At 41.3% G+C, this 14,730-nt stretch overlaps 1 protein-coding gene across 1 annotated transcript in view; it reads right to left on the bottom strand.

Annotated features, from left to right (window-relative positions):
- Positions 1–947: 947 nt before the first annotated feature.
- NCAM2 (neural cell adhesion molecule 2) overlaps positions 948–14,730 on the bottom strand; it is a 472,561-nt gene continuing 458,778 nt past the window's right edge. The window contains exons 16-18 of the mRNA XM_084843540.1: positions 8,716–8,920; positions 5,649–5,768; positions 948–1,463 (exon numbers count right to left, since the gene is read on the bottom strand). Of these exons, the coding sequence (XP_084699666.1) occupies positions 1,352–1,463; positions 5,649–5,768; positions 8,716–8,920 (437 nt within the window). The 3' untranslated portion in view covers positions 948–1,351. The remainder of the gene's footprint in view (positions 1,464–5,648; positions 5,769–8,715; positions 8,921–14,730) is intronic.

The following is a 14,730-nucleotide window of genomic DNA, read 5'->3' as shown; positions in this document are numbered from 1 at the left end:
ACTGCTGCTGTTTGGAAGAGTGAATATGCTAAATAAGTTGGGTACCTGTGAATTCACATGCTGAAGTTATTTATATCATTTTCCTAACAATTGAATTGAAGTCTATATTTTCCTGATAACTGTTTCCAATATCAATTATGTGTTATTGTTATTATTAATCCTAAAGTATAAACAGAGAAAAGTGTGGAGATTAGGAAAAAATGCTTCACAGTTTACTAACTCCCTGTACTGTAAGGCAAACATCTTCTAAAACTGAGTATTTTTAAAAATGCTTTGTGATATGTGGCGGAGGAGAGAGCCTACTGCCCACACAGGGAGGAAAAAAAAAAAAAATGAAAATCACATCGGGTATGACCAAGCCCAAAGTAGCTGTTTGGATCTTGGCCTTTGGGTTTAGAGAAATACTTTTTTGTTATATTAAAACAATGTGATTTATTTTTGTACTAAATGAATGAAAGCAAAGAATTCACAATATTTTGTTTTATAAATATATTGAGGCAACTCAGCTGAGCTTGTATTTATTGTTGTAAGATTTCCTTTGAAGCTGAGCGCTATGATCATAAGACAGGATTCTTATTTTTACACAAAATCAGTTTTGCCGTGTGTGACTTACACACAACCTTCCAAACATAAATACAAAACATCTGAAGCACTGAAATTTCTGTAGATTTTGATAGTTAGGATGTGATCAATATCTTCATCAAAATAGTTCACAACTTTGATAAAATCTGTACATCAAATCTATGAACCCGTGATTGTATTTAAGGACTGCTGTGAAGTGCAGGGCTATCATCATGAGGAAGTTCAGCCTATTCTTGTGTCAAAGGTCAACTGCAGCTGAGGTCACCGTTTAGCCTTTTCCAGCCACATATATCTAATTTCTAACTGAGACTGATATATTATATATATATATTTATATTTATATATATTTATATTTTTTTTCTTTTAAAGGCAACCAAAATCTTTTAAAATTGCAAATACAAACAAATATAAATGTATATGGCACTTTCTCTCATGGGTTTAATTTCCATTATAGGTGGTACAGCTGTCTCATTTACAGTCTGTGGCTAAGGGGGTATCTTGATGTTTTATAAATAGATTTCTTCAGCAATAAAATAAATTACAGTATTTATATTGGCTGATTTGCCAAACTGACACCGCGGGACTGATGTCAGACAGGACTACAGACTAAAACTATTGAAATAAAATGAAAACCGACAGTTGACAGAAGTAGTTTGAACTGCTTCTATGAATGATTCCATCTTAAGTTGCCCAGCGAAGGTCAGATGTAAAGTTTTGGTCACAGAATCCAAATGCCTTTTTTCCCCTCTAGACAGCTATAGTTGTTGTATTATGCTTTGCTATCATCTTCTTTTGACTGGATGATGTCATTAGAAACTTTGATTTCTATAGTATCTGAATTTAAAACTTCTTTTCCATTTTCTTCTTTTAATGGCAGTTTCCTATGAAAAAGTGAGAAGAACCAAAATGTTACAATTACAAACTGTGCTTTCAATCATCATCATCATCTTGGTTCTTTGAGAGCATTCTTTCTTGCAATATAAGTGTAGTTTTCATTTATTTGTTACATTTATATCTCCCTTTCCTCCAAATGCTCCCTATCTAAGTTTTTCTCTGGATTTTGGAGTTCCAAATTATCTGGTCTGGTTTCTAAAACTGAACTGACAAATTAGGAATCTTCCATTCTTCAATGTTTGTTTTCTAAATTTTGTGGAGACTGGAGACCATTGTGCATGTGTAGTTTGTAGTACAGCTTTAATTTGCATGTCTTCCTTTCTGTCCTTCCTGATACATTAATGATGTGCAGGCATATACTGATAAATAGGGATGTTCTGGGCGCTGAGCTCAGTCTTGGAGTCTGACAGACTCCTCCCACGCTCATGTCCCCCCATGCTCACCAAGGTGCCTTCACCTACCCTGAGCTGTCACCAAGTGCCATTCCCATGGTCGCCATTTTGTGGAAAAAAATGGCACCTCAGGAACTTCCCTAAATGTAATATTGTGCACATAGGACAGTAAAGATCCATCTGTGCAAAATTAAAGGCAGTGGAGGGGCTCCATTTCAAAGGGCTCCTTGCAAAAATTGGGGTTGGGTCCCTGGGTCCATTCACTTAGATTTTCAAGGTGCTCCTTGGGAAAATCGGGAGGGGGGGATTAGATCTCTCTCCCCAAAAGGCGTTTTCTGCCTGCCCAGCTCAAAGATCCCTCTCCCCCCACCTGCCTTTTAAAAGGCAAGTGGCTAGAAGGACCCTCCACCTGGCTGTGGGGGAAATGCCTTTTTTGGGGAGAAGGCAGTGTGTGGTGGGGGAGAGGATGCCCCAGTGGTAGGGGCCCCTTTGGGTGTCCCCCAAACCCACTCCACCCACCCCCTGCTTTTCATATTTTTTTAATGTCTTGGTTCTGTTCTTGCTCAAGAATGAAATGAAGACATTAAAAAATTGCTGCTCCCCAAGTCCCCATTTCTTCTGAGGAAGCAAGGGTGCCAGCCACAGGGAGAGGTGAGGGGTGTTACAATGAAATGGTGTTACATTTCGTCTGAGCCTTGAAAACATCCACATTCACATGTACACTCCTATACGTATTTTAGATGTTGTTCAAACCAGTCATTATGCCAGTGATACTTTCCACACAAAAGGCTGTTCGCATGTATCAGTCTTCTTAGCTAGATTAGGGCATAAAAAGTGAACAATTACTTGGCCATAAAGCATCCTAGATAGATTATGGCAACATTTCTTATGTACTGTACATTGTAGTTTAAAGTCTATATAAAGAAGATTTTCTCCTCAGTGAGATAAAAATGGTCACAACATAAAATTGTTTGTGTCATGTCTGAAAAATAATAAATGTTTTTCTATTGCTCTGTGTCATTTGGAGATGAAATCTTTGAGTTTCTGTGTAAACACTTCAATAAAATTTGTAGCAATCAATGCACCTTGAAAACCAGATATTCTCATAAATATTTGACAACAGTAATTTCACTGCACATTAAGTTGATCTATTCTAACTTTTCAAGCTCCAAAATAGAATTAGAAATTATCATTTATTTTTATTGTTATATTTTGAAATTCAATACATTTGACAGATTCAAATCATTTTATTGGCTGATGCTCCTGCTGCCTTCCAGGAGAGAGAATGGTTTCATAACTCAAATTATCTGGAACCAAGAGTTAAAGACCTGGTTTTCATGACACGACAACCCACCATGGGTATATCAGCCATGGTGGGTTGTTGTGTCATGCAGACCTGGCACAGTTCCTGCAGGGTGGCTTATATTTCACAAACAAGCCACCCTGAGAACCCATGGCTTGTTTTAGGGCTGTTGATATCCATGGTGGCTTGTCATGTTGTCTGAATCCAGTGGGACGCTTTAGCCGGGAATGGCTAGAGAGCCACCTGATCAGAGCAGCAAAAACCCTGCCGCTCCTCATGATCTCACTTGGGCCACTGCCATCCTATCTCATTCATTCTCAGCGCCCTCTGCCCTGTGCCCCTAAAAATCAGGAAGAAGGGTCAATTTTCCCCTCAGTATTACTGTTGCTATGACACTGTGTATGTTTACCAGTCCCACTCACTGTTCTGTAACCCATATCAAGATGTGACAGCTATGAAGCTATCACAGCTATGTAACATATCAAGATAGTGACAAGCTGGAAGGGGCAGTGGAGGGGGGAGCCGAACGTAGCTGGCAGCTGCAGGAGAAGGTGCTTTGGGAGTGGGTGTGCTTACTTTAGTGTAACTTGAAGCAGGGTTTGTTTTTTTAAAGGTTTTGCTAGCTAGTAATGGAAACACGGAAGTGGAAGAGGGGAATATGAGGATATTTGGCTAAATATCAGAGAGGTCGAGGCGCTCTTGGAGTGCATGTGCTTACTTTAGTGTAATGTGAGGCAGCCTTTAAAAAGTGTTCACTAGCTAGCAATGCAGGCACGGAAGTAGAAAATACAGGGATGCTTGGCTAAATATCAGAGAGGCGGAGTTGTGCTCTTGCGCAATAGCGAAAGTCCCTGAAAATTAAAATTAGAAAAGCTGCCAAACACATTCCCACATTTATAAGGCCTCATAAAATTAATTCCATTTGGCGAGCTGATGTGTGTGTGTGTGTGGGGGGGCGTCCCTCGGTAGTCAACAACCCTAGAGAACCAATGGCGAAAGGGGTGCTGACATAGGGACTGAGGTGATGAGCAGTTCTGCCACAAAGGATACGTACTTGAGCTGGCGGGAGGATGGAGGGGGAATGAAGTGGGGAAGAAGCTGATAGTTTGTTGGGAAGAGTACCGCGGGTTGCTCAGCAAGCAACCAACCCATGGTGGCTTATTTACAGGGTGGCTTAGCATGATGTGCAAACCTGCCCAAAGTTTCACATGGTTGTTCCTATTATCAATTTCACACTCAGATGCCCCTCACATGGAAGGTGTATGTACTACACTGTGGGTATAGTAATGCAGTAGTCAGTGAAGTATATTATGAAGGCTAGATGTCTGTACAGGAGCTGCTGTTATAACTCCCATTCTGAGTAGGGAGATAGTAAATACTAGAACAGCAACAGAATTGGTATATATTTCTCTATCTTTGATTTCCTTATTCAGTTAAATTAGTTGTGCTTATGTCACACTGAAATCAATGGAATAAGGGCACAATCCTATCCAGATAGACTGCTGCCCCCTATCTTGGAGGCGACCCCTATCCAATGCAGGGCAGGAGAAGCACAGAGGGGATCGTTCTGTCCACGCTTCTCTTGCCCTACATTTTTGGCTAGACAGTTGATTGAGGCTGCCTAGCCACAGGAGGGCTGAGTGGGGGAGGAGGCTGCTGTATGACACATTGGATGCTTCGTACAGACATTTCCGCCCTCCCCGCCCCAGACATGCCCATTTTTGGCCGCTCCGCACTCCTCGTGCGAGTGCAGAGGATGGGGCGGTTCCACATTGCCTCTGAGGCAGCGTGGAAGTCAGGGGAGGTCAGTTCTCTGGGCGGGAACTGACCTCAGAGTGTGGGCTCTGAGGTCGGTTCCTAGTGGAAAACAAGATATCCTATGGCCGTCTAGCTACTGTCTAGTGGCCATAGGATTGCTCCCTCTGTTAGTTTGACTAAATTCAGCTTTTTTTGGTTTCAAGGAAATGTAAGTTTAACTAACTTTACTTGGACTACAACAAATTTCTTTAAGAGCAGGCAAGAGCTAGAAAAGATGTTTTATATGTTGAAAGGAACAAATGAATTATATTAAACATGTAAATTATGTTGGAAGATGATGTGATCTCTTCCAAAAATTCAGGAGATATGTCATAATTATTTATTATTTATTTTGAGGTATTATGATCTACTCGAGTTTTACATACTTTTCAGTTCATACAGCCCATGTCATACACACAGTGGGAAAGGTAGGCCACTATCCACCTTTGAATATGTACAGTGTTCTCAGAGTTAAGATATTAAGTTAAGATATACGATGGCCTTGTAGGCCCCTTCCAACCCTACTATACTATTCTATGATATTACTGATATTAATTATAGTGATCTATCACATTGACTAATATATATCACATCTTCACTGTTGTAATTTTCCAACTGCAAATGAAACATACGTATTGTGATTAATAGCTGTAAGATTATTAAAATGTCAGGTTACATACTCTGGTTCTGTTAATGGTGTTGTTTCATTGGGCTCATTTACTGGGCTTCCATCTTCATGATTAGTAATTCTTTCATCCTCTGTTCTCATTTCAACTATTGGTTCTTTTGATCCATCTTTCCTAAAAAATATTAAAAGATACTTAACCTCACTTACACACTGATCAAAATACAGAGGGGTAGTTGTGTTACTGGACTCAAGTCCATGGAAACTTATGTCAGAATAAAATTGTTAGTCTTTAAGGTTCCACAAAAAATATTTGTTGTGTTTGGTCAAAATACATTAAACTTTATAATTGCCAGAACTTTGCTTTCAAAACACTGCAAAGAAGTTAAAGCCAATTATAAAGTGATAACAAATTTCACCATTATTACCACCTTCATTTTTCCCTTGTTCAAAGCATGTTGGAAGTACTCATATTGGAGAGATTTGTTCCATTAACATACATTTTAACAAAAAGTAATATTTAAAAATAAACGTTAAGGCTAAATAATAAGGTTACAGAATAATCCTATGGTCCCCAGACAGCATTAAGTGGGCCATAGGATTTTTGGGATTCCTGGATCCAAGGTTGGAGACAGTGCTCTGACCTCAGATCCAGGAGTCCCAGCTCCCTACCCACTCTCCCTCACCCTCGCAACTGGCACAGAGAGAACCGTGCCGGTTGCCTCTCAGAGGTTGCAAAAGCAACCTCTGAGAGAAGGAAAAGGGGTTCTGTGGGCAGGGAGGGGAGGGGACTGGGGAGGCTGGCTTACAAAGAAGCCTCTGGCCTCCCCAGCCTCCTTCCTTCCCATATGGAGAGCACCAGCTTGACAGACAAAAAAGCTTATCTAGCAAAAATTCAGAGCAGGAGGAATGTGGAGGTTGACAGGCAGCCCAAGAGAATTACACCCTCACTTTCTTGTCTGCCTCACTTTCCTGGTAGTAAGCCTCACTGAGTTCAATGGGACTTACTTCTGAGGAGATGTGTATAGTGTCAGTGGTGCAGCTAGATATGGACCACAGGGCAGAAGTCCAAGAACCCCGCACCCCAGGGGCCCCGAAATGCCAAGTGATAGGGACAGCAGCAAACAGGCCCAACATTAGTACCTGGACTGGCATGGGCATGCCAGAGCCCACTGGGGCTGAATACTGCTCTCCATAACATCCTTTCTCTCTTCTAATTTTTGAAAAACATTTTATGGTCAGGGGGCAGCTGGCCAGGCATGTACGTGGTTGCAGAGGGATGGCATAGAATTCTGCCGCGGACTCAAATGAGGCCAGATTCCAAAGAATCCATTTATAGCTGCAATGAGGTAAAAAACAGTGCTTTACAGCCACAAGTGGCATCCACTACGTCATTGGCAGCTGTATTCCTCACAGAGAAACGGTAATGGTGGCCGCCATAGCGGTATCACCAGTGCAACGGAGCCGGAGTGTGGCTCCGTGAAATCCTCCGGATGTGGAACGGCTCCGGAGGATTCCAGAGGTGGGGGGGGGGAGGAATGGATCACCTCCCCCTCCAGTGGAAGAGACCACAGAACGGGCGGTGAGTAATTTGTCCATCCCTAGCAGGTGCTCATTTTGTTATTCTACAACAAAATGATGCTTATTCCCAAATAGCAACATGGCAGCAGAAGCAAATCCAGTTTTATCCCTATATTCATAGTGCTATGACTTAACTGAGTTTAAAAAGTGAAATTGCTCATTCTCAGAGTATTTCTTCTTTTAATGGGGTGTGAAAACAGTCTTGTTTTGTTTTGCCTTGCTCTAACATAGCAGGGATATAGGATATAGATGGCAGTGGAATGGTGGGGGGAGAAGAGAAATGTTAGTTGTGTGTTTCACAACTGAAGTAATACAACATGGCCATCTAAAGTGGGGAGTATAAGACAATTCAGTCCAGAGTTTAAAAGTACCTAGCTGCATCATTGCAATATCACAACAGAACTGTGCTATTAGGAGTCTTAGTAAAAAGAAAAAAAGAAAAATCCAAGCTGACATTGAGGTAAACAAATGCAAACTTCATATCTGATCTGTTCAGCATGACAAATGACAGTACCCATATAGTTTCAACTTATATGGATAAATTAAGATGCTCTTCCCTAATACCTCATATATTTTCATATAAACTGATGGTAAGACCTTCAAAGCAGTAGCTAAATGCCTGAACAGACAAGACATTCCATTTCTATGATGTGTCAGGTTGGAAGGGCCTCCTCCTTTTGATTGTAGCAGCATCAAACAGGAAAATTTGGGCTGAGCCATAAGGCTAATTAGCCCCCTCCCTCCCTTGCTCCCCCCCCCAGGTGTCTGCCTTAGGAAGCTGCCTTATACCGAGTCAGACCAGTGGCCCATCTAACTTAATACTGTCTATGCTGATTGGTAGCAACTCTCCATAGTTTCAGAGAGGAGTCTTTCCCATTCCTACCTGGAGATGTCAGGAGATTGAACCTGGTACCTTTTGAATGCAAAGCATGTGTTCTATCACTGAGCTATGGCCCCTCCTCACACTGAAGCATCCATGCAAAAGAAAAGGAAAAGTCTGTAAAAAAGCACAGAACTAGATGTGATGCTTACTTCTGCTCTTACTTGGGAGCAGGCCCACGTATATTATTGACACTTAGACTGCAATTACCTACTTACCTGAGAGACAGCCCCATTGAATTTACTTCTGAGTAGACATGTATAGGATTGTGCCATTAGTTTACTATTAAACCCCCCTCCCCCCAGGAGCGGGCTCTATTGCTGCACTCTTAAGCATGTTTACTTGGGAATAAGTCCTATTGGGTTCTGTGGGATTTACTTCCAGGTTCTGAAGGGGATTTAACTGCAAAGATGACGAAGACATCAGTGGATGTTGCTGGAGACAATTTGTGCCAATTCCACCTGTTGACAGTTTACAAAAAACCCTGTCACCCCTTTAAATTATAACAATGCTGTAACTAAATGATCTAAAGATTTTTTCCCCTTCAATAAGAATTGTTGCATGGTAAACTCCACTTCATACTATTTAATGGCAGTTTCCTAAGGATTTGCAATTTACATATGCTTGCCATTTTTCTCTAAATATTGTGACTGATACTCACAGATAGGCAGCCTTTCCCTCCTCTAGCTCTTTACTCTTCCCACTGGAGCCACTCTTCTTTCCACAGATCCTTCTGGTGATGCACATTAGCAATCCACATTGCCGTACAAAGAAACAGCTGACATCAGTCACAACAAGGATTAATAAAAGAGCAGCAACACCCAGTCCAATGACTGCACCAAGTCCAAGACCATTAAAAAGTGTGTCTAGAAAACAAACAAAATAAACAAAGGTGATCCAGTGAATCCTCTGTGAAGAATTCACAAGAGCTTACATGAATTGATGACAGGTATAATTTTACACCATAAATGTTGGGGAGAGCAATCCTATGGTCCCTACTCCCTAGACAGCCTCTGGGGGGCGGCATTTCTATGATCAGCATAGAAATCTGCAGATCACCTCATCCCCACTCCTAGACAGAGCTATGGGGATGGGAGATCTGACTGTGGATCTTCCATCGCCCCATCACCTTCCCCTTCCGAGCTGCTGCAGAAAGCTTCTCTTAGGAGGTTGTAACTGTGACCTCATTCAAGAAGTTGGAGAGGGAGAAAAGGGTGTGTACTGGTGGATGGGGAGAGGCCATGATACACTATAGCCTATGGCCTCTCCAGTCCCCTCCCCACCTGCCAAAAGGTAAGTCAGCTAGGACAACCATCTAGCTGCTTTTTTGCATTTTAAATGAAGGAATGGAAACAAAATTGCCTCTGACCTCTTCTCTTCCTTCCTGGCTCTTGCCAGAAGGGCATATGATAGATGCAGGGCTCCAAACAAAGGAGCCCTCAGTCTGTTGGGTGCACAACCCATAGGATTGGACCCCTAAAGTACTTAAGATGTTTCTAGTGAAGTATTTCCCCCCCCCTACTGTATGCATTAGTACTGTTAACTTTAAAAAGTGGTGGTTACATGCAAATTAGAAAGAGTGGTTATTCCTATGGAACTGATCAGAAAACGTAGCTACAAAATTTAAATGTTTTTGTACAAACATTTGTACAAAAATGTTAGATGTTGTACATCTCATGTACAATAGAGATGAGGAAACATTATAGCTCAAACTTTTTTTTTAAATGTACTATTTGATTGATGGTTTGTCAGGTCCCATCATTCCACAGTTGAATGAAATGGGAAGATTATATGCATCTACTTTTTAAAATAGTACTGTAAATACAAATAGACACTTTTCAAAGTTTATTGTGAAGCTAGTAGTTCACACATTATGAATGCCAAATATATTTTATACTTTTTGCAACATAAATGCACAGAACTGCATTGTGTTTATTTTGAGTTAATGTAGAATACAAATTGGTTAAAAACTTTTCTTCAAAGTGCACATTCATACAATTTGCTTTCAGCAGAAAAAAAGCACAAGTGATGCATAGGGGGGTCCTGTTTGAAGGTATATATAAAAAAATTGTTTAAAAATCAATTCCTTTCAAAATTAAATTCTGTCAATCCCCATTCAGCTAAGGGTCCAACTGAGCAACAAAACACCTGGTGTGGTACAGTCACTGACTTCACTAAAACCAGAATCAGAATGAACACTAGTGTCAGGCTTTGTTTCCAGACACCCCAGTACTATTCTGCTGTTTTTGACATAGAGAAGGCGGCTTCATTCCTACTTAAGAAAGGACAGGAGATGTCTACAATCATAAAAGCCGGGCTTGACACGCAAAGCAGAACATGTACATGATACAAAGCCAACTTCTCTTTGGTATGACCATTGTTTTCCAAATTTAATCCCTTGATTTCTTCTTGTCCTTGGAATATCACTTCCAAATTTGCCATTAGCTTCTAGGTGCCAGCCCAGAAGGCTCAACAGATAGATGCATTCAGTAGCCTTTTAAAGTTTACCTTCCTGCTTAAGTTGGGGGGTGGGGGGAGAGGAAATATTGTCAATCTAGTTTATCCCCCAACTATCACACATTTTAGTTTTGATAGGCCAGTAGAGACAGGTGAGGGGGGGCATGGTTTGAGTTTTGATAATTAAACCCAAACTTGGGCAACATAGGCAGCATTCTGACAACCCAAAATCGAGGAATCTTTTGACACAAAAAGCCTCACTCTTGAGAAACTATACCTTTGCCTTCTCTTCCCCTTTCTCTCTGTTGCTGAATTGGCACCCCATTGCCTCCAACTTCATCACACCCCGTAAACCAGTGCAGATATGAAAAAATATCTGTGAAAAAATACTATGTATATAACTGTTGTTGTTCTCTAAATATCATGTGTGGCCTCTGAGAGGCTACAATGTATCTATGTAGGCCTAAGGCCTAGAATCAGACTAAAGAGAATAGGGAAGACCCACAGATCAGTTAAATATGAGCTCACTAATATTTCTAATGAATATGCAGTGGAGGTGAAGACTAGATTTAAGGGACTAAATTTAGTAGATAGGTCCCGGAAGAACTATGGACAGAAGCTCGCAACATTGTTCAGGAGGCAGCAACAACAAACGTCCCAAAGAAAAAGAAAACCAAGAAGGCAAGATGGCTGTCTGCTGAGACACTGGAAGTGTTGCAGAACCCAGAGTCAGAGAGACCACGGAGTGAAGGAAAAAGAGTTTCTTTATTTAACGCGCGGGCTTAAGGCTGGAATCATTTCCAAAGAGCCAGAAGCCCCGATTTACATCAGCACATTGTTTTTATAGATATTGTGACACATAGGAAACGGCTCCTCCTCTCCCTCCCATGTGGGGTTGCAGTCCTCAACATTTCTTCTCCTAGCACCATTGTTTATAATACAAGAACTGGGTTATAGGGTAGCCGTGATAAGCAGAGAACAGAAGAGAACAGCAGAGAACAAGATATACAATTGTATGACCTTTGACAAGATAAGGAATTCCTGTGTCTCGTCAGCTTACAACAATATATTCAAGGGAGAAAGAGCTCAGCAAGAACATGAAGCATGAGACTGCATGAGGCTACTTAGTCTGACCCCCAATATGGCTGCTACATTCCCCCCTTAAATGCATAATTTCATTACAATTATAGCATTTCATTACACAAATAGACATTCTGGTTTGTGAAGCATAACACAGGACTCTTATAGCAACCTTCTTACTTAATATCTTGTTGAGCTATTAGAGCATAGCGGGCGGCAGTTTTACTAGCCGAGACATAAAACAGATTGGTTAAACAGCGCTTAAGACAAGGAATGCAAAGGCATAACAGTATCTCTATGAACAACACTGGTAGAATTAGGATGAACAATGCTTTTAAGCTAGCTAAGATCTGGAAGCCAAGGGGTTAACCAATTTAGCCAATTGTTTTCTTATTGTTATGTCAGCCACTATATTATGCATGCAGATTATTGATTTGAACATCTACAGCATTACTATTATTAGTCAAATTAAATGATGGGGGAGAAAAAGATAAAAAAACCTGTTTGCAGGTATATCTCTTGGCAAACAAAAATGTTTTACTCTAGTGATGTTAGCCAGGTGAAGCCAGTAATTATCAGTGAATTGCTGGGACATACTTTCCTTTCTAGGGGCAAACCCCCCTTTTTCACACCTTATTAAGGAAACACAATGCAACACTACTAACACTACAACACGTATATTTGATCTTTTTTGGGATCTGACCATACGCTGGGCAGCTATTCACCTGGCAAGCTGCAGTAGGGTCTAGTCCCCTTCTTCAATTCTCTAGTTGCAGGTCTGACCATATGCAGGGTGGACAGTCTCCTGGGGTGCCCACAGTAAGGTCTAGCCTGAGTCTTCTTACTGCTTTTTCAGAATGATTTTTAAAGGATTTTCAGCTACAGTCCACTCCCCCCCTCTCACTTTCTTGACTCGTGTCCAATGTATCCAGGGTTTAACTCCAGCTACTTTTATAGCTGTGGGGGTGGAAAGTATAACAGTTTTCGGTCTTCTCCACTTGGGAGTTAAAGGGTTATTTTTCCTCTTTAACTCATACTTTAACTCTTGGTTGGAAAGGATGAACTTCTGTGATGGGAATTGGGGGCTTATTTTCTAAGACAAAGCGACGCTGGGCTTGAAGAACTTTGCTCAGTGTTTGGACTTCTTGTTTAAGGCTAACGTTTGCTTGCTCTTGATGCCACTCCAGTGTCAATCATGAAGTCAATGTCACGGCTCCTCACAGTCAATGTCACGGCCCCTCTCAAGCTGTCTTCTCTTTCGCCTGTTCTGGCTCCTTTGGTTTTCTCTTTTGTATTTGATTTATTTTCTTTGGGCATTCATGCCACTAATGTCCATCTTGTTTATACTGGGCACACTGGTTCTTTCTTAAGAATCTTTTGCCTCTGCTGGGTCTTCTTTTCCTCGCCCACGTCTTCTTGGGCCTTTGGGTCGAGGGGGATATACTGGCGATAGGCATCTAAAAGACGCTCCAAGTACACTCTGGGGCCTTGGTGGCACTTTGCAGCACTTTAGACACTTTGGTCATATTAACTGACTTCTTTATACCTGCCTTCATGGCTTCTAACAGCAGGGTTTGATACTGGGTGAGGCGCTCTAGCCCCACTTGTGTTTTGGGATTTCAGCGGGGGGGGGGAGTTTACTTACAAGGAGACTTTATTGGGTTACTTACAGCACACAGGCGTACCTAATGGTTGGATCAGACAGCTTCTCTGAACCACGAGCTATTGGGCTAAATGGATTTTATACCATACATGTTACCCATGAGGCAGCATAACACTAGCAAGCATTTTCAGCATAGGCTAGAAGTGTTTGGTTCTCAGGCACAGCTTCCTGTAAACAACTTCGCTTCCCAAAGTGCTTGATAACACTTTCATTTAATAGTATGGGAACAGAAATCTCTCTCTCTTTCTTTTGCTTTCTTTTTCTTGCTGATCTGCCTGTATTGCAGATCATGTTTCAAACTTTTTACATAAAACTTTCTGCTCCATGCACCAGCCTTGTCTCTTTGTCTTTTTCAAGTTAAACTCACTTACTTAAACCTTTCTGCCTTAAACTAGTCCCAATGACACACATTTGGGATAGGCTCTTCTTCTCCTTCTAGTTACATTTTTTCCTCTTAAAGTACTATTACATTATTGTGGCTACTTTACCCCAGGTAATAAGCTCCAGGCACAATCAGCTGCTTCTAATTCACCCTGGGGGCAACTATGGCCACGCTTCTTCTTTACAAATGTTTTTTCTTTTTGCTTCTTGCCTCTTCTTTCTTCTTTTTTCTCCCTTCTCTATCTGTCTGCCACTTTCTCTATTTCTGTCTTTTCTACTTGCCTCTGTCTTTCTCTACTTGACTTTGTCTTTTCTCCTTGTCATCCATTGGGAACCACACACTCGGTATCATTTGGAGTTGCAACTAACACTAATCTGCAAATATCACATATATTTTATGATATCTAAGAAATCATAAAATATACACAACAAACTTTTTCTGCAATTTAACACAATGAATGGAAAGCACTTCTAGCATGGTAAGGCATGATGGAGCAGATCCAGCAATTAGCGGGGAAAGCTCTCAGGGCTATCTATCACTAGGCAAGCTAGCCAGGGATTTACAATATCACACACACACACACACACACACACTTTTCTTCTCTTCCCCTTCAACTTGGTATACGAAAGCAAAGTGCCGAAACTCAGGACGCTGGGGGGTGATGGGCATCGCCTTATACTTGCATTTTTCAGGCAGCCATTAATCTTCGGGGAGGCGGAGGGGTGATTTGCAGGACTTCAAAGGCAAGCTTCTCAGTTTGTTTGTATTTGTAAATCCCAAGCTTAAAACAGGACACGATGAGGTACAGGGCAGCTAAATCTTTGCTTTGGCATGGGAAACAAATAACTCAGGTCAGCTTTCTTCGCTGGGGTCTCAAACAGGAAAACAGTCTTAATTTAAAAGTTGTAACATCACTGACAGCGTCAGCCAGCCAGCTACACAAATCTCACTGTTTTTTAAGACAGTTACTCCAATATCTTCTTTTCTTCTCAATCAGGTTGGGTCTTCCAGCTTACACAGTTTATTGCAGCTTCCAGGAGCATGGTAGTAGCGTGATTTTGGCTTGGCCAGGAACATGCTGTCTGGTTTCTCGG

This window comes from Heloderma suspectum, chromosome 3 (genome assembly GCF_057233095.1).
Source record: "Heloderma suspectum isolate Gila_16-S chromosome 3, 16-S_ref, whole genome shotgun sequence".
Classification (NCBI taxonomy): Eukaryota; Metazoa; Chordata; class Lepidosauria; order Squamata; family Helodermatidae; genus Heloderma; species Heloderma suspectum.
Note: the sequence above shows the minus strand (reverse complement) of the source record. Positions and strands in the feature narration are given on the sequence as shown.